Source organism: Ascidiella aspersa, chromosome 4 (genome assembly GCF_963924565.1).
Source record: "Ascidiella aspersa chromosome 4, kaAscAspe10.2, whole genome shotgun sequence".
Classification (NCBI taxonomy): domain Eukaryota; kingdom Metazoa; phylum Chordata; class Ascidiacea; order Phlebobranchia; family Ascidiidae; genus Ascidiella; species Ascidiella aspersa.
This window is the reverse complement of record NC_139450.1, coordinates 33,594,437-33,612,305: the sequence shown is the minus strand read 5'-3', so window position 1 is coordinate 33,612,305 and position 17,869 is coordinate 33,594,437. Positions and strand designations below refer to the sequence as shown.

Sequence of the window (17,869 nt, the reverse complement as noted above, 5' to 3'; positions counted from 1 at the left end):
GTACAGGTGCAAACGGAAATGCATGAAAATCGTATCTCAACGTAACACCACTGAAAACAGAATAGTTGGAGCTTGCGCATTATTTAGTAAAAGTAAACATGTTTTTATTTTGATTTCACAACCAGGCTCACAGGCTTAAGAAAGCAATTAAAAGAAATTGAGTAATTACGCCATTTGCACAAAACTTATTCACAGCAAATACGTATTTTTATCGCACTAAAAAATTGCTTTTTGGCGTAAAAAGTTCAGTTTCTACTTAAGGGAATATATTACTAAAATGGCTAAACAATAAACAAGGACAAAGTTAGGCGCTCTTTCACTATTGTACGTAAAAATTATTAAAAAAAAAAATTTCTTTAAATGCCGCATACCACAACACATATTGTTTGGGTTAGCGTTTGGTTGAGGGTGAGTCAAGTTATTATTAATAATAAACATAATATTACTTGACCCACCCTCACCCAAACGCTAACCCGCACCCTAACCCAAACAATATGCATTGTGGTATGCGGTATTATTATTTTTTTTTGCATAACTTTTCACGTACATAAGTGAAAGAGCGCCCAAAGTTATACAATGTAAACAACTTGGTAATGAATGTTTAATTTTTGCCTTTGTTTGTGTTTGGCAAATATTTTCTGTATGCCAGACAATTTCCAATAAAATGTATCATAATTCGTTTGAAATGTGTCAAACATCTTACCTTTTCTTGTTCATTTTGACGAGAAAATCAAAGCAAAAAAAAACTTTAGTTTACAAACTTAAAGCTTTCTCTTCAGAAAAAACGGTCGAAAGTTACTGATGCAGAACGAAACAGTAAAATAAAGGACTGTATTTTTATTTAACATTTTTTCCAACTTAAATCCAAATTGTAAATCATAAAGACATTGTTTCACATTATTTAACTTATATAAGTATGCAAATAAATTTTAAAATGTGATTATGTTGCTTTTGGAAGCAAAAAGAATGGTTGCTAGCTTCTTCCCTTTAAACACGTGGTTGAACCTTTTGTTGTTATTCTTTTTTCCCCTGCGTTACTTGATCAGCTGACCGCCATAAACAAGATGTCGTTTCGGTTCTGCAAATGTCTTATGGTACGATATCGTCTTTCAAAAGGCCGTAGGTCACACACTAAGGTTTTATTATCGCAGTTAAAGCCAGCTGACACACTTAGGATAGCGTTATATATTTTAAAATAACGGAAACTAATTGTTAGAAATTCGAATGTTTTTTTTAGCAGTATACGGTGTTCTACAATCAGCCATTCATACTGTATAAGACATTAAGTATCGTGATCAAGTCAATCATATGTAACCCTAATTGCAGAATTACAAAAATCAAAAAATCTACAGTTAGTGTTGTCAAATTTAAATTACAAGGAAGAAATGCATATAATAATGTTACTTGACCCAAACTCACACCCTAACACAAATATTGTTAGCAATATAAACCCCAGACGAAAATGTTGTAAGATTCAAGACCAGTTCCAAATATCTGACATTCACATTTGACGCTGTTCTCATTGTTCAAAGCTCTGCAAGTTTCCTTGATTTAAAATCGTTTTTAATTGTTTTGTAGTTTGTAAGTTAATATAGTACTTCTACTACAAAGATATTCTGGTATTTCTTTGATAAAATGGGGGGAGCAGTAAGTGCAGGTGAAAATAATGATGAACTTATTGACAATTTGCTTGAGGCAAACTACATAAGAACAAAACAGGTAAAAAATTGTTGGCATTACTGAAAGATATACTGTAGTGCAAAACTTTTAGCAGAACTGAAGATGCCATGTTTGGCGTTACTACCAGTAATCTGTGTTTGTATCTTTTTAAAGTTAGATTTTTTTTAACCTTTGTGGATCTTACGATATGAATGAAAAACAACTGACAGTGTTAAAATAGGTTAAGATCCTAAAAGAAAGAGGCTTAGATCCTAATATAAACTATAAAAAATATCATTATTAAGGCGAATATTTTTTGACTTGTCAAAAAAAAGTCAAAATGTACATGTTAGGTCAAATTTGGCAAAATTTTTTAAGTCAGAATCAAATAAAATTGAACATAAATCGCTTACAAAATTAAAAAAAAACTAAAGTCAGCTTTTTAAAATTGGTCGTTCAGTTATTTTGAAATTTATCTTTCATTTTATCAAAAAAAAATTAGTTTTGATATAAGTTCAAAGTCATTTTAACCGTATTATATCTTTATTAGAGCAATATACAGTATAAAAAACGTGTGATTAACGACGCCAAGGTTATTTATTTTATAAGATGTTAATAGCGATATATTTTGCGCGAAAAAGAAAAATTTTTATTTTTAAAAATAAGCAAAACAATGCAAACGTAAAACCTGGTTTATAACATTTAATGATAAAGTAAAGACTACAGTAGAACTAAAAGCAACATGGTTGGTATGAGTAAATATAGGTTAAAATTAAACGATAAGGTTGCAAGGTGAACATTCTCAAGATATGGCGCATAAACTATACAACGAAAATTTTACATACATCTGTTGTAATGTAAACTTGCTGTATATGCTTAAAACACCAAAATGTTAAATTTGCAGATTGAGGATATATTTCGTGCGGTGGACCGTGGAAGTTTTTATCTACGTGGACATCGAGATACAGCATATCAGTAAGTTCATGTCAAAATTTTGGTGGTTTTATAAACTCTATGTATAGTAAGTAATATAATTTATTGCCCGTCTGTTGTTTGAATGTAAATGTCAATAACACCTTGAAAAAAATTGTATCATATAACCAAAATACAAGTTGCAATGCACCCAACAAAACTATTAAATATCTTACTAAATTGCCGTTTTTGTCTAATTCTAAATAAGGTAATCAGGTGGCACCATTAGAAGACGAATTGTATTATACTCTCGACTTTGACCTGATGTAGCACGTTTGTGCGAAACTTGTCAAGATTTCAGTAGAATTTGTCTTTTATTGTGCCACCTGATGACCCTATATTATCTATGTAAACCTATATTTAATTAATGTTTACTTATTCTTAAAAGTAGCCCAAAACATAATTATACCTTTTAATTTTTTTGTTTGATTTTGTCATTGTACCAAATTAACATAAATAGTACAACTTCTGTTTGTGTAGTTGTTTTAACTCGTTATAATTTTATTTTCAGTGACTTAGCTTGGAAACATGAACACCTACATATCTCAGCGCCTTGCATTTATTCTGAAGTGATGGGATCACTTCAGTTACGATCTGGATTATCTTTCCTTAACATCGGAAGTGGAACAGGCTACCTTAGCACCATGGCTGGATTAATGCTTGGTATACAAATTTAAACAATGAATTGTTTCCTGTTTAAATAACTGTAAAATACAGGGGTTTGTAAATATACAGGGGGGCCAAATCCTGCAATCTATACACCAGAAAAGCCAATATATTTTTAGGCCCGAACGTTAATATTTTTAGGCCCGAACGGAATCAATCATGGCATCGAATTGCATTCTGATGTTGTTGAATATGCAAGAACAAGGGTAGAGGACTTCATATCAAGTTCTCATGCTTTTGACAGGTGATCAAAGGTTTTAAAACTGTTTGTAAGTTCATCAAGTCCTTATGAAACTTTATAATTAAATATGCTTAAAAATTCCTTATGTAATATTTTGTTAATTGACACCAAAATTTTACCTTTTATGCACAAAAATGTAACCTTAAAATAATAACCATATGTTAAATTTCATTTTAATTTTGCAATTTAGTGCTAATTTAGAAAAAAAGATGTATAAAAAAATCAATGGTTTGGAACGACAACCCAACATGATGGATTTTTCACCATAACTGTACCACCATATTGATTTACACTGTACAACACATGTGCAGTGTAATAACCTGATAAGAATAATCTGCACCACATCATATCTGTCAATGCCATCTGCTTTTCATCCCATCTACATTTATCTGTAGTAATGAAGATGCATAAATGGGTAGACTTTCTAGACCTTTGCTGTAGGATTTACCATGTTATGCTGTTATGCGTTATATTTTCAGATAAGACTCTATTTACAAATCTAAGTTTGCTATGGGCACCCTACAGTCGGTCGAGTGGGTGTCAATGCGCACTTATCACAAGCGAATTTGCTTGCAGTGGCGAACGGGGAGTGTATAATCCCAACCCTGAATTTTATTTATCGCTTACTAGACCCTTCCTGTATAGAATTACCCATATTATACATTTTTACACTATTTTTTATGTGTTAGACACATAAATACTATATGTTGTTTAAAAAATTAGGGTTAGGGTTGCCAGCCATTGAAATAAATTTTTAATTGGTATTTAATTATTTTTTCAGATACGTTTTCTGCGAACCGGAATTTTCTGTTGGAAATTGCCTTAATCTATCTCCTGGTAACTATTTTTATTCTTGAATTTCTTAAAGATAAATGCTTAAAAAAACACAACCCTATGGTGAATTACAAAGCTAAATCATTAACTGTGATTAATAACATATAAGTTGACATAGATTTTAAATATGTTGTGTACTGTAGTGTTATTATTAACTATAAATATACCTCCAACCAAAGGGACTGGCGTTTGATTATTTTTACTTCATTTGCTGTACATGCTTTTGATGCATTTTTATGAAAAAAAATACATTTATAACTTAGATGTTCCAAGTTACGACCGAATATATTGTGGCGCTGCTTGTCCACCAGAATATGAGTCCTTTATGAGGAACTTATTGAATGTCGGTGGAATTCTTGTCATGCCATTAAATGATCAGGTAATACTAAGTTTTTGTTTTTTCTTCATTTATCTAATAAAAAACATATTTAAAGAATGCCCTAAATATGTTTTATTTTACTTAAAAGAAAACCATGATAAAAGCCTTTTAAGTATTTAGCATAATTTATTTATTCATATATTTTCTAAAATGTAAATTACTTAAAAAAAGAAGTCTATATATCAGGTTAAACATGTAGCTAGATATTGTAAACATGTAGTTAGAAAGAATTGTCAGTATAATCAATAAATAAAAGCTTGAGAAGCGCACCGCTCCGAACAAAAATCAGTCAGCAAGGTCTAAAACTTTTAATGTAAATATGCATTTCGCCACAAATGGCATCATCAGTTTGTCTTATTTAAATTGACCTTGCTGACTGATTTTTGTTCGCATCGGTGCGCTACTCAAGCTTTTATAAAAAAAATTTTAGAACTTTTATCGTCGGCATTATGTGTTCTGTTGGAGGGCCAGATTCTGTTGTTAATACACATACAAAGCTTATAATCAATAAATTGATGATATCATTAATGAATAAACTTTTTTTTTTTATGGTATGCTGGCAGGAGCTTTTACCTTAGGTAAAAGTTTATTTGGTTGATTTCTATGTTTTTCAGTTGCAAGTTATCCAACGTGTCAATCAAACAAAGTGGGATTCGAAAAATATTTTGTCGGTAAACTTTGCAAGCCTGGTGGTTCCCCAAACTGAAGAAAACAGTGCCAGTCCTCCAAAACTGCGTAAGAATAAAAACAATTAAATTATTTAGATGTAAAATAACACTCTAACATTGTAAGTTATCCCAATTTTCATGACGAAGTACTTAAAAAATGTTGTGCTGGTAAGAAGAGTTACCCTCTTAAACATTTATGTAAACTATCTAATGAACAAAAAAAAAGGTTTTATTTTAAATGTTCACAAAATACTCTTTACAAATGGTTGTGAAAATTTAAAAATGGCTTATGAACTGTTGTATTTCAAATTAATACATAATGTTATATAATAAAAAGCTTTGTATTATTCCAGGCCTTTATTTTATAAATTATTTCATGTTTTAGCGGAACGAAACCCTCCAACATTACGCTTTGTGTGCCGATCTTGTATCAGAAAAACATTAAGCGCAAAGTTTCACAAAGGGTCGTTACGGATTCACAAGAAACGTAAAATACCAAAAGGTAGGGTAGTAGTATGTAAGATGTTTATGATCTAACTTTGTTTCCTGTTAATCATGTGATGCACATAAAAATTGTAAATTTTTCGCAAATATACAGTATAAAGGTTGGTAAATAAATGTCAAATAGTTTGCAATATTCTTAATTTGTTATTTACTTAATAAGATTAACCAGGAAACATATTCAATCTGTATTTATACCTTTGGAAATACTAAACTTTATCACAAATTTGGTGACGCTTCAATAAAATCAAACCTTATCCAAATACCTTTACATTAATTGAATAAATCTGATCTATGTAAAAAAAACCTGCTTCAAAAAATGAAAAATAATAATATTTTTTTTAGAAGCATCTGCTAGCAGTAGCAGCAGCAGTGATGATTCTTCAGATAACTCGGACGGTAAGTGGTGTCACTGTGCCATTTTAAGTAATGAATTTTGTGTTTGAAATATGATACTATAAACCGGGGGTGGGCAACTGTATTCAATGGAAGAGCCATTTGCGGAAAATATAAGTACCTCAAAATTATTTCAATACGCAAACGGCTAACCTCTGAAACCTTAGCACTGAAATTGCGTTGACTTGCTGTTAACTAACTCTTCAGATTCTATGTCTAGTGTTACGTCATAAACGAAATGCTGGCCTAAAAAAAGAAAAGAAAAAGAGAGAAACGTTTATAAACGGTACTCTTGGTAGCCTTTACAATTTTTTTTTTGAATTTGCCAAGAAACATGCCGGGAAGCCGCATATGGCTCACAAGCCGCAGTTTGCCCACCCCTGCTATAAACTATTATCAAGGCACACATTGTTGATACTAATTGTTACTATTTTAATTAATGTATTTTTTTAAATAAAAAATAGAGAAAAATATAACTCATTTAAAAAAAATCATTCAACTAAAAAACCTGGTAAATAACTAGTTTTGTGCAGGGTTCTATGGAAATACTTTACTGTTTTGTCACAATAAACTCGTCAAAAAGCGAAACATTTAAATGCCTCCTGTACGCAATCAACATATGAATGAAGTTTTTCTTTGTTACTCTTTAAATGACACAGAAAAGAGGCTCAGTTTGCCCATGTCTGGTAAAGATAATTGATGTTTAAAAAACTAAAAAACCTAGTTGGTGAAACACTACTAAGATTCTTGGGACAAAACTCAAATCTGTGTCCAAATGAACAGAATTCTACTTTTTTTAACCTTGTTGATAAAATAATGTGTTGACATAAATGTGTTTATAAACTTTTCGCTAATTTTATTTTCAGAACACAGTACAAGACGGAATAGAAATAAGCGTTATGAATTTTCAGACGACAGTTTAGAAGGTAATGATTAGCTCGTACAAACTCAATGTTGTATTTGTTCCTTTGCTTTGGACAATAAACCTAATTCAGTATTGTCATGTGTCACATCGTAAATCAATAGTGTGTGGATTAGGAGAAAGAATGCACTTAAAGCTATTGATTTTGCCATGTTCTTTAAGAAGACAGTATAAAATAGACTTAAGCATAAATATAAATACAAGATGTTGTCCTTTTATAAAATATTTTACAATTTGAAATTTCTGATAATTTTTTGGATGTTTAAAATAACTGTTGGAAGTATAATATCACTGCAATTTTAATATAAATAACCTATGTTAACAGACAGTGATTCTGATGATAACGAAAAAGACAGTCCTCTATCAAAAGTAAGTATTTACATCTTAGTTCTATCTGCGCTTAAAGCTTTTTTTAGGTTTTTTTATTTTTTATTTTTTTTTTTTATAAATGTTCACCAATTTGGAAAATATAAACTAAAATTTACAAGTAATCACAATTCAAAAAAACAATGTTTTTATTGTACTAACGCTGAAAGCAGTGCCAATGACATAAAATAGGTCTGTGTATTTTTTTTCGAATGACTCAACTTAAGTTTACTTAGGTCACTGGTTCATAAACTAAATTTAAATTGTCCACTTGAGTCACTGTTTTGAAATGACTTGACTTAAGTCCAACTTCTTGAAAATAATTTAAATACTTTTTACTTTTATTTTTACAAATAACATATACTTTTTCAGATCCGCCTTAACTTACTGCAATTAAGTTACTTGACTTAAAAACTTAAGTGCACTTAAGTTTAGTCAAGTCATCTTGTTCACAATATTGCTTGAATAACAACTTTTTTGTCATCCAGGTACGACGTAGCAGTTCGATACTAAACGTGGCAACGGGGACAGTAACCGACGTAGTTGACGACTCACCAACAAAAAAGTCCCCAAAAGACGAGCAATCGGTGACCAAAGTATCCGGTTCAACGTCCTCAAAAAGCAACAAAACGAATCCGCAGCGTGACGGGGAAAGTGGTGAATCGCTGGACTGGGTCGACGTTGAGACTTCGAAGTCATGTGGAAGCGGGTCAAAGGTCACGGAATCGAGGAAGCGGAAAGAAAAGACGAGAAATCTTTTCAGTTCTGGGTCGACTAAAAAGAACGGGGATGGAAATGGAAAAATGAAAAGTATTGAAAAGTGTTTTCCTTCTATATATTTGGTTTTAATATTTTTTAGAACCTACTAATAAATACCATGGTTATATTGATGATGAAAATCTACCTTTATAATGCAAACTGAATATGTAAAAAGAAGATATCTCCTCGCCCGAAAGCACGTCAATGACGACAATGACTTTGAATGTTAGCAATATACTTTCGACTTTGTTGTCTGAGTCACAATCAGTCATTAATAAGATCTAGTTTTTAATAGAGAAATATATTTTGCCAATCCGGCATCATTCTACCTTTATAATATTGTGATTTTATGTTTAGGGTCAAAACGTGGATGTTACCCATTCTTCCGACGTCGCTATAAAACCAAAAGTTCTGAAGAGAACGCAAAAGAAAATAAGGAGATTGTGGAAAAACCAAGTGAAGAAACATCATCAGTACAACCACAGTATGTAGCAGCAAGTAAACTTTTTAATGCGGCCCCCAAAACAATTTTTTCAAGTCTCGTGGGCCAGGGTGTGCAGGTATTCTTCAGACATGCTGTCATAAAACTAATAGACTAGAAACCTGCTGTTTTCGGTTCAACAAATGAAAATAAAGTCGAAATAGTTTTATGAAAAAGGCGTCATGTAAGTCTTGTTGTATTAAACTATTTTGATTTGAAAATTTTTTACCATTTATCAAATTGTACCCAAGACTTCAATGAGGCATTCATACACCCCTAAAACTAATTCACAGGCCTTCATGGACTCCAGTTTAAGAACCACTGCACTTTAAAGCTATCTTAAAAAATCAGGCATTTTTCTTCTAACATTGAACCACAGTATGCATCAGCCAATAAGATGCTAATAAAAAATACTTAACTTAGAAAACAGATGACTTGTGACAATAATAAAGAAATTATGCAAAAATAATAAGGTATATAATTATATATTTAAAAACTGGTAAATACCCAATTTTTAATTGTTTTTTCTAGTGCGCTACATAAGGTGGCCTTAAACAGGCTATAACTTAAAATTAACATGCCTCAAACTGAAATAGAGTTGTCTTTTTAATTTTTACACTTAATTCTATTTCACTCATACTAAATCAGTTAAAACCAACAATAAATGTTCTTCCAGACAATCAACATCTAGACAACGAACATTTGTAATGTACGAAGAAACAAGAACAAGATCGGCCGAACAAGGTAAGATATCTATGGTTGGCATGAACCACATACATTAAATTGTCAAGAATGATTATTTTAATTTCAGCAATACTCTTAACAATGTGCTATAAGTGGCATTTTCTGTAAATTTGGTGGTCTCCTTATCGTGCATTTTTTAGCGGTAACCACAGTCGAGTGCTGGGAAAATGATGTCTTTTATTAAATACCCATATTTAAAAAGTTTGTTTTTTGAGAAATACTATGAAGTAGGTTTAAACAACAAGCCCAGCTGTAGCCTCAGAAATAAAATCTGGTCGGAATTTGGCTCTGACTCCGTAGCCCTGTTTCCACCCATACATTAAACAAAAACAAGGTGGATATACAGCACTCACTAATAGGTGTGTCATATAACATCCACCAACAAAGATAGTTGGAAATATGATATTCCATATTTAAGATTTACAATGTGCGTCCTTATTCATTTCGCAATTTGGTACTGGGCATGCACACATCCGACTCGGGACTTTTGTAGTTTTACTCCTGAGATTCTATGTAATCTTGTTTTTTTTCGTTCTTTTGCTGTCAGTTATTTGTACTATCTATCAGTATCAAAGTTTGAAATAAATACCTTAATGTCACCAGGAGGACAGAGCACCACAAGTTTTGACCTCCATGTTGGATCCGATTCTGTCACGACGCTCCGTTCGTTCCTCGTCGGTTGCGCAAACCGAACACCTTCTGCGATGCGCACCACCGATCTCTTGTCGCTCATCACCGACCGTGCGATGAGGCGTATCAACAGCTCGTCAACTTCTTCAGATGACGAGGACGACAAACAAAATAAGGTCCGGGCATTTTTTTAGGATTGAAAGTTGAAACTGTAAAATATCAAGGACGGAGGTGTATTAGTGTTGTAAACAAGTCATTCACAAAAATACCTTAAGAAAATAAATACAACTATTTAAAATTGGTAAACTTGTCCGAACCTAAGCGATAGTTTATTTAGTTAAGATTGAAAGTTCTAACTGCAAAATATAAGACTGAGGTGCATAAGTGTTGTAAACGAGTCATTCATAAAAATAACTTATATTGTAAAAAATAGTCAAGTCCAGTCTAAATCAAGAAATTTGCATTAAAATAAAAATTATGAAATTTGATTGGTTTAAAGTTGGACACAGTGTTGTAAACAGTCCCAATCTAAGTCATTGTAGTAGCAGGTCAAGCCCGAGTCTAAATCATTTGCATTAAAAGTAAAATACAAACGATTAAAATTGGTTTTCTTATCCTGAGAGATAGTTTAATGTTTTACAAGCAGAAAGTAGGGTTCATGAAGCAAATATTATCGAACACTTAAATCCAAGGTTTAATAATGTTTGAGGATGTTATTTTGAAATGACTCACAGCCAAGTGGAGTCATTTGCATTGAATTAAAAACATTTTTTGTTAAATTGGTAAACTTGTTCCATCCTAAACAATAGTTTAAAAATGTAACATATATCGAGCAACTGTTTACAAGCTAAAATTGGAGTAACGAAAACACTTGGCCAAGTCAAGTCAATTTTCGCAAAAGCTGATCTTAGTGTTAAATATTTCTACAAACTAAGAATACTTGAACATGTTATAATGATGTTCAACCTGGTATTGTTTTAATTTAAAGAATTGATATAGATATATGGCTACGCAATGCTTATTTAACTTTTTTAACCAAAAATTGTTTTTTTTTAGTTTTATAAATGAGAAACTTTTGAAAAAAAAAAAAAAAAAAATATATATATATATATATAGTTGCTAAACTTGACACAGGAAGAAATTATAAGATAAAAATTGGCACGTCGGCATGTTTGAGTTGGACACCCCTTATTTAAAGATTTGGATTCGATGGCTACACAATGCCTATTTAATATTTTAACATAATTTAGACATTTTTGGTTACAGGTTGAAAAGTTTGAAAAAGAAGAAAATACATCAAATGTCATTTTCCGGGAAGCAATTCTTATGCTGCCAGTGCCAGAATCAGTAAAAAACTATTTGCTGTACTACAGAGAATGATGCCTTCAACACAAAAGTAATATGTTTCAATCCGTCTTTTTTTATATACCATCAGTAACGTTCAATTTAAATTACTATTTGTAAAAGACGCATAATCTTAAGTGCAGCTTGCTCTTTATGAATACTAGTATTTGAGGCTAGTGCTAAAATAAAATAAAAAATAAGTTCAGCCCCAATTTTGTTAACACCTTTTTGTGTACTGTTCTTTCAAAGATTACTTTCTTTTCTTTTTTATTTTATGTATCACGAAACACTCAATACTGCATGAGGAGTGAAAGTAAAACGAAAAGCCCATACAGAACTACGAAGAATATTTTAAACGTTACAAGTAATTTTTTATTCAGTTAGATCATAAACTATTATTCGAAACGTTCCAAAATGCTTCCTTCTTCAGGCTTTGTATTTATTCTGTGTTTAACTACAACCTCCAACCTTTATGCTTTATAGAGTTTGACTATTGCACAAAACTTAAATTTCACTTTTCTCACAGCAGAATATTCGAGATACCATTAAGTTTTATTTGTTTGTGCTGTGAGTTCTTTCTTGATTTGTGGCGTGTTTCTAGTTTAAGGTCACCTCACTGGTACCTTGCATGAAAATGCTTTTGTACAAAATATTTCAAATAAATTGTTCCAAGAACTATTCAAAGCTTTGATGAACTAAATCAGCGTGGGCCAAAGTTGGCCCACGAGTTCAGCTTTTTTGGCCCGCGAATTGATAGTCATTTGTTTTTTTAATGTTTTGGTGTTGAAATTATTTCATAACTACCGTAACTGAACAAAGGTGTTCCATAAAGTTAGTATATATGTCATAGACTATGTATAATTTGCCAGCAATAAGCCGAAGAATCGCAATTTGAAAACATTGGCCTGCAAGATAAAACAAAAAACTTGTTTTTGGCCTGCGATAAAAAGAAGTTGGACCACCCTGAACTAAATGAGTTTTCTGCACAACAGTTTGTTAATCACCTAGTTCCGAGTATTGCTTATACATATTTAGAAGACATTTCCAGGTTTTCAAAGCTTAGATTTTAGTAAATGTATAATCACTTAAAAAAAACAAACTACAGATTTAATACAGGCCTATAAAAATTCTTGGTGTTGTTTTCAAATAAAAAAAACTAATTCAGTTTCATGTTTCACCCATATCAGCACACAAAAATTTTTGAAATATTTTTTAGGAGACCCTGGTCTGAACGAATTGAATCAGGTTGGAAACCACTGATGTAAGGGTTCCTAACCACTTAGTCTTGCGACTTAAAAAACAATGTTGCTGCATAGTTAAAGAAACACATAAATGTACGATCATAGAACATTTATTAGCTTCCAAAGCAGATATGATCAAGCTCAAAAGAAACAGAAAATAAACAATAAAAAAAACAATTTCACTACCACTAAGTAGCAGATTACAAATAAAAGAGTCGATAAAATAGAAACCCTAACGGCAGTTGCAGTATAGCTAGGAGGAAAGTGGAAATAGCAAGCATAAAAACGATAAAATAACAGTTAAAAATCGGCATCAAGCGTAAATTTCATGTCCTCAGCTTTTGCCATCACCCCAGCTTTTTGATATTCGCCGACACGCTTTTCAAAAAAGTTTGTTTTGCCTTCCAGGGAAATCAACTCCATAAAATCAAAAGGATTTTCGCTCTTGAAAACCTGTTGGAAGTAAAATAAGATATTATTTTGTTTTGTGCATAGTACAATAAATAATGAGCTGTCTGTCCAATTAACAGGATCTCATGCTGTAAATCTCTACTGAAAACATGGAGAGATTCATTCTACATCAACTACAACCGGCAGCCCTTTTTTTATTAAGATGTATTTAAAACGAGCGCAAAATGCCACCTACTTATGGATGGGCTTTGATATTCAATCCTGCATCCATTAATTCATTATTAAAATCCTACATAAAGAATCAACTGACCTTGGGGCATTCAAGTTCGACAAGCAAGCGGTCGGCTACAAACTCAATATATTGCTTCATAAGCCGGTTGTTCATTCCAATAAGTGCAACTGGGAGAGCCTCTGTCAGGAAAATCTAAAAATACAGAAGGGGTGCTGGCTTTATTATACATTTCCACGATTCCATCACATAATTTAATCGTAAATAAAAGTGAATGTCTAATCATGCGATCTTCAGTTTTTGTAGGGAATATTAATTGAACATGTGAAACTATAAACCGATGTTTTTTTACTTGCAGTCAGGATTTGTTAAATCGAAGTGTATATTTTTGACACTCAAGCGGAATATATTAACATTGAATGTTTATTTTTAAACCAGATTTACTAACCTGTTCAATCTTGACGGCATCTTTGATGATTTCGATCACTCTTGCTTGAGTTGGTTTGCTTACGAGGTGCTTGTACATAAGGCAAGCAAAGTCACAGTGAAGACCCTGAAGATTAAAATCACATAGGGAAGTTAGGGTTAGGATTTTGATTTTAACAAATTTGGTGAATCAGCAAGATTTTTTTACCTAATTAATGACATTATGAAAGACCAATTATATATACGACAAAAATCTCTAGAAGTATTTTATACACTGGGAGTTGCCACTAAAACCTGTTCCCATGAAAAACAACAACTTTCAAATAATGGTATAATTACCTCATCTCTGCTGATGAGTTCGTTCGAAAAGGTCAAACCCGGCATTAAGCCACGTTTTTTCAGCCAGAAGATGGCAGCAAAGGAGCCACTGAAAAAGATTCCCTCTACGGCAGCGAAGGCAATAATTCGCTCGGCGTACGAAGACTGCTTATCTCCGATCCACTTGAGGGCCCACTCCGCCTTTTGGCGAACGCACGGCATCGTTTCAATTGCATTGAATAAATACTCTCTGCAAAAACAAAAAAAAAATGTAAGCTATGTCACAATGCATCAACCGATTTGGTTGGCAAAGACAGAACTTTACCTATAGTTTAACACACTGCTTTGTGCGAGTCACAATTCCTATTATGACGTAAAACTATGCTGTGAAGTTAAGTGCAAAATTGTCATTCAAAACACCCACTTAAATTGCACACATTTTATTTGATTGCCACAAATACAACTATTTTTAAAGTTCTACAAAACAAGCCACATATGTGCTACCTACTTCTGAATGAACTTAAATTACATGTTGCCTTTCTGTTCATAACAGGTTATATGGGCCATTGTGGCATTTTACTATAATAACAAGATCAAACATGAAGAGTCTTACCTTTCTTCTCTCTCGCGTACGTATGTGTTAATGAGAAGTGAATACATCTCCGAGTGAATATTCTCGATTGCGATCTGGAAGCCGTAGAAGAACCTCGCTTCCGTTACTTGAACCTCCTGCGCAAATCTCTCGACCAAGTTTTCGTTGACGATTCCATCGGAGGCAGCAAAGAATGCAAGCACATGAGTGATAAACTTTCTCTCATTGGGTTTAAGTCCCTCCCAGTGAGCCATGTCCTTCGAGAGGTCGACCTGAAAAAAATTACATTTAGGTTTAAACCTTTAACTTGACCCAAGAACTTTATGCTTTTCAGTGATTTGGAAGCAAAGGCTGTAAAATAAGATTTTTATTCTTAAATTTACCATTATTATTTTTATTATATTTTGTATTTTTTGCAGAATTTAACTTTTTAGTTTTTATGCACGACTCAGGATTCTAGAAAGGAGCCCATACAGAAATAGGTAGCATTTTGTAAATGTTTTAAATGAAAAGTTTGGATTCATTTAAGTAATATTTTAATGCTAAATATTAGGTTGTCTTATTACCTCTTCTACAGTCCAGAATGAAGCTTCAGCCTTCTTGTACATTCTCCAGATGTCATGATATTGAATCGGGAAGATGACAAAACGACGAGGGTTGTCGCGGAGAAGGGGCTCAGTTTCACGTTCCTGGATAAAAAATGAAGAGTTTAGCAAACATAAACAAATATACGCCAGATAACATACATTATTTGATTATTGTAAAATAAGGTTCCAAAATTTGCTCGCAAAAAATGATGAAAATTAAACTCAAAATAAAGTGAAAATGATGGACAAATGGAATTGGAAAGAACAATTCTATAAACTTTAAAAAAATCTAATTAGCGATCAATAAGTTAAATAAATGATGCAGGCAATTAATTTGAATCCTATGCACTAAGATAATATCAAAGTCAAAATTGTCTAATGATTAATTTAGATTAATTAGCTTTTTGCTTACAATGTGGCTTGTTAGTTTGCAATTACAGCAAGTGCAATGCTTAGTGCTGCTCGTTATCGCTTTATCGGCAGAATGTTTTACGCTTTCGTATCCCATTTAAGCCTACTTAACGCGACACTAGCAGCTTCCGTACAGTACCAGCAGCAACTGTACAGTTCCGACTGCAGCCACAGTCTTTCATGTCAGCCAATATGACGTCACACATGCGTCGGGCGGCAGGATTACAGCGAATGTCGCAAACCAGCTGCCCTACTTATGCCTACTCATCATGGGCGTTACAAACTCCGGGGCAATTCTGGTTTCCGCTGGGCTTGTAAACATTGTCTAAATAAGTTATCGCGCGAAAAAACGAGGATTTTTCTGGCGCCAATGTTGGTTTGGCAAACAGGGCAAACAGTTGTCTAGAATCCTGTCACATTTTCGTCCGGGGGTTTACATTGTGAACAATATTTGGGTTAGGGTGCGAGTTGTGGTTGGTTAGAGTTTGTATGGGCCAAGTATTATTATTATATTTTCACAACTTCAATTTTGACAACTCGTTTAAAAAATGTGTTCGGACTCTAGACCAGCGTCATTATAGTATTTTCTTGCTTTGAACAAATTGTACAGCACTACTATAGCGGTTAATTTATTACCTTGATTGCGACTTCGTTGCGTTTTTCCTTCATCTGAAAATACAAATATGCCCGGTTTAATAATTTCCAATATTAAGGTTTTACTTTAAAAGGCCGTTACTTACGGTTTCTTTTAGGGAATCGTTCTGAAGTTCGCCAAGGATTCGTTTTCCGGCATTTCTAGCCATCATTTTCGTTTTCATGACGTTTTCCTGTTAAAAAATATTAAATACCGGTAACTAATAAAAAACGTAATTACAGCATCTCCATATTTTTTTTTACTGATTTTTACAAAAAAATAAATAGTTAACTACATTGACAGATACATTTTGATTTAGATAATTAGGCAACGTTCTACCAACACCAACATGTATTTTAAGCTTTATATGCTAAAATAAAACTCTTGCAAATCAACTTTACGGAAATACTGTTGGAAACACTTAACATATTTTCATTGATAAATTGTACCTAATACCTTAATAACATTGCTTATTATACATTTTTTACAGAAAGAATACGAGCTAAAACGCAAAACGAATGTACACGTTTCGTAAAAAAATGGCCAAGTACTTACTGTGTTTTCATCCATAGTCATGGAATTGACAGAGCTCGAAAGCCTTTGCATTTTTCTTGGCGAAGCGGTAACCGAACTCATATTGATGAAAATAAAGGATAAAATAGACTAAAAACAAACTAAAGCAAGTGGTTTAAGAACTGCAAAGAACTCAACTGACTAACTGAAAGAGCTCGACTGTCTTTTAAGTTGCAAAGCTTCTTTGTTTGAAAGCTGGCCGCCCGATTTTCTCCAACGCCATTTCGCGCGAGAAAAAAAGAAAAACGAACTCGAATTTGCCGCGGGCTTGATCACTCAAGCGTGGACCAATCAGCGCACAGATAGGCCGTGGAACGCGGAAGTGTTTCGAACCGTGGGAGCAAATTTGTAAACACGACCAGCTGATAAACGCGCCAAATGGGTCGAGCGATTTCGCGCTGTTCGGGAACCATTCTATTGTTTCCCTCGCTCCGGCGATTATTTGTTACGTAACAGGAGAATCTGGGTCACAAGAGAAATATTACGTAACCAATTTTTTAACGACCCAATGCGGTTTTAATTATTTTTGTTTAAATGAAGTATTTTTTATGTTAGATGTTAAAGCATAGAATACTAATTAAAGTACTTGTTCTGTTTTTTTTTCCAATGTCGCAATGTCACTAAATACAAGTTGCATAAATTGTTTTATACTCCCTAAATAACTTACATAAAATATGTAGAAAACGACCGTGTACAGATATGTGCCAAAGTTATATTATTTTCAAATTATAATTTCTTGTAGATTTTAGGCTTTTTTTTATATTTTGTTACAGTATAGTGAAGTTTGAAATATGCGTAAATATAATTTTTTTATTATTGATAAACAAAAAAACTGCCAAAGACAAAAGTTGGCCGATAGCTAAAATAAGCAGGACGTAGGCCAAA

At 32.8% G+C, this 17,869-nt stretch overlaps 2 protein-coding genes across 2 annotated transcripts; one reads left to right on the top strand and one right to left on the bottom strand.

Annotated features, from left to right (window-relative positions):
- Positions 1–1,541: 1,541 nt before the first annotated feature.
- Positions 1,542–11,631, top strand: LOC146157604 (uncharacterized). Its single transcript, XM_083386655.1, has 16 exons — positions 1,542–1,719; positions 2,564–2,634; positions 3,143–3,294; positions 3,439–3,541; positions 4,320–4,375; positions 4,636–4,751; positions 5,366–5,486; positions 5,805–5,921; positions 6,266–6,319; positions 7,183–7,242; positions 7,564–7,607; positions 8,093–8,414; positions 8,721–8,847; positions 9,521–9,588; positions 10,192–10,394; positions 11,485–11,631. The coding sequence occupies exons 1-16, from the start codon at positions 1,636–1,638 to the stop codon at positions 11,596–11,598; spliced, it is 1,812 nt and encodes a 603-aa protein (XP_083242781.1). The 5' UTR covers positions 1,542–1,635; the 3' UTR covers positions 11,599–11,631.
- Positions 11,632–12,897: 1,266 nt separating this feature from the next.
- Positions 12,898–17,158, bottom strand: LOC146157603 (ribonucleoside-diphosphate reductase subunit M2 B-like). Its single transcript, XM_083386443.1, has 9 exons — positions 16,967–17,158; positions 16,518–16,604; positions 16,414–16,446; positions 15,346–15,468; positions 14,801–15,051; positions 14,209–14,437; positions 13,892–13,996; positions 13,525–13,638; positions 12,898–13,256 (listed from the first exon to the last, which is right to left on the bottom strand). Exons 1-9 carry the CDS (start codon positions 17,045–17,047, stop codon positions 13,104–13,106), a joined length of 1,176 nt encoding a protein of 391 aa, XP_083242569.1. The 5' UTR covers positions 17,048–17,158; the 3' UTR covers positions 12,898–13,103.
- Between the last annotated feature and the right edge of the window lie 711 nt (positions 17,159–17,869).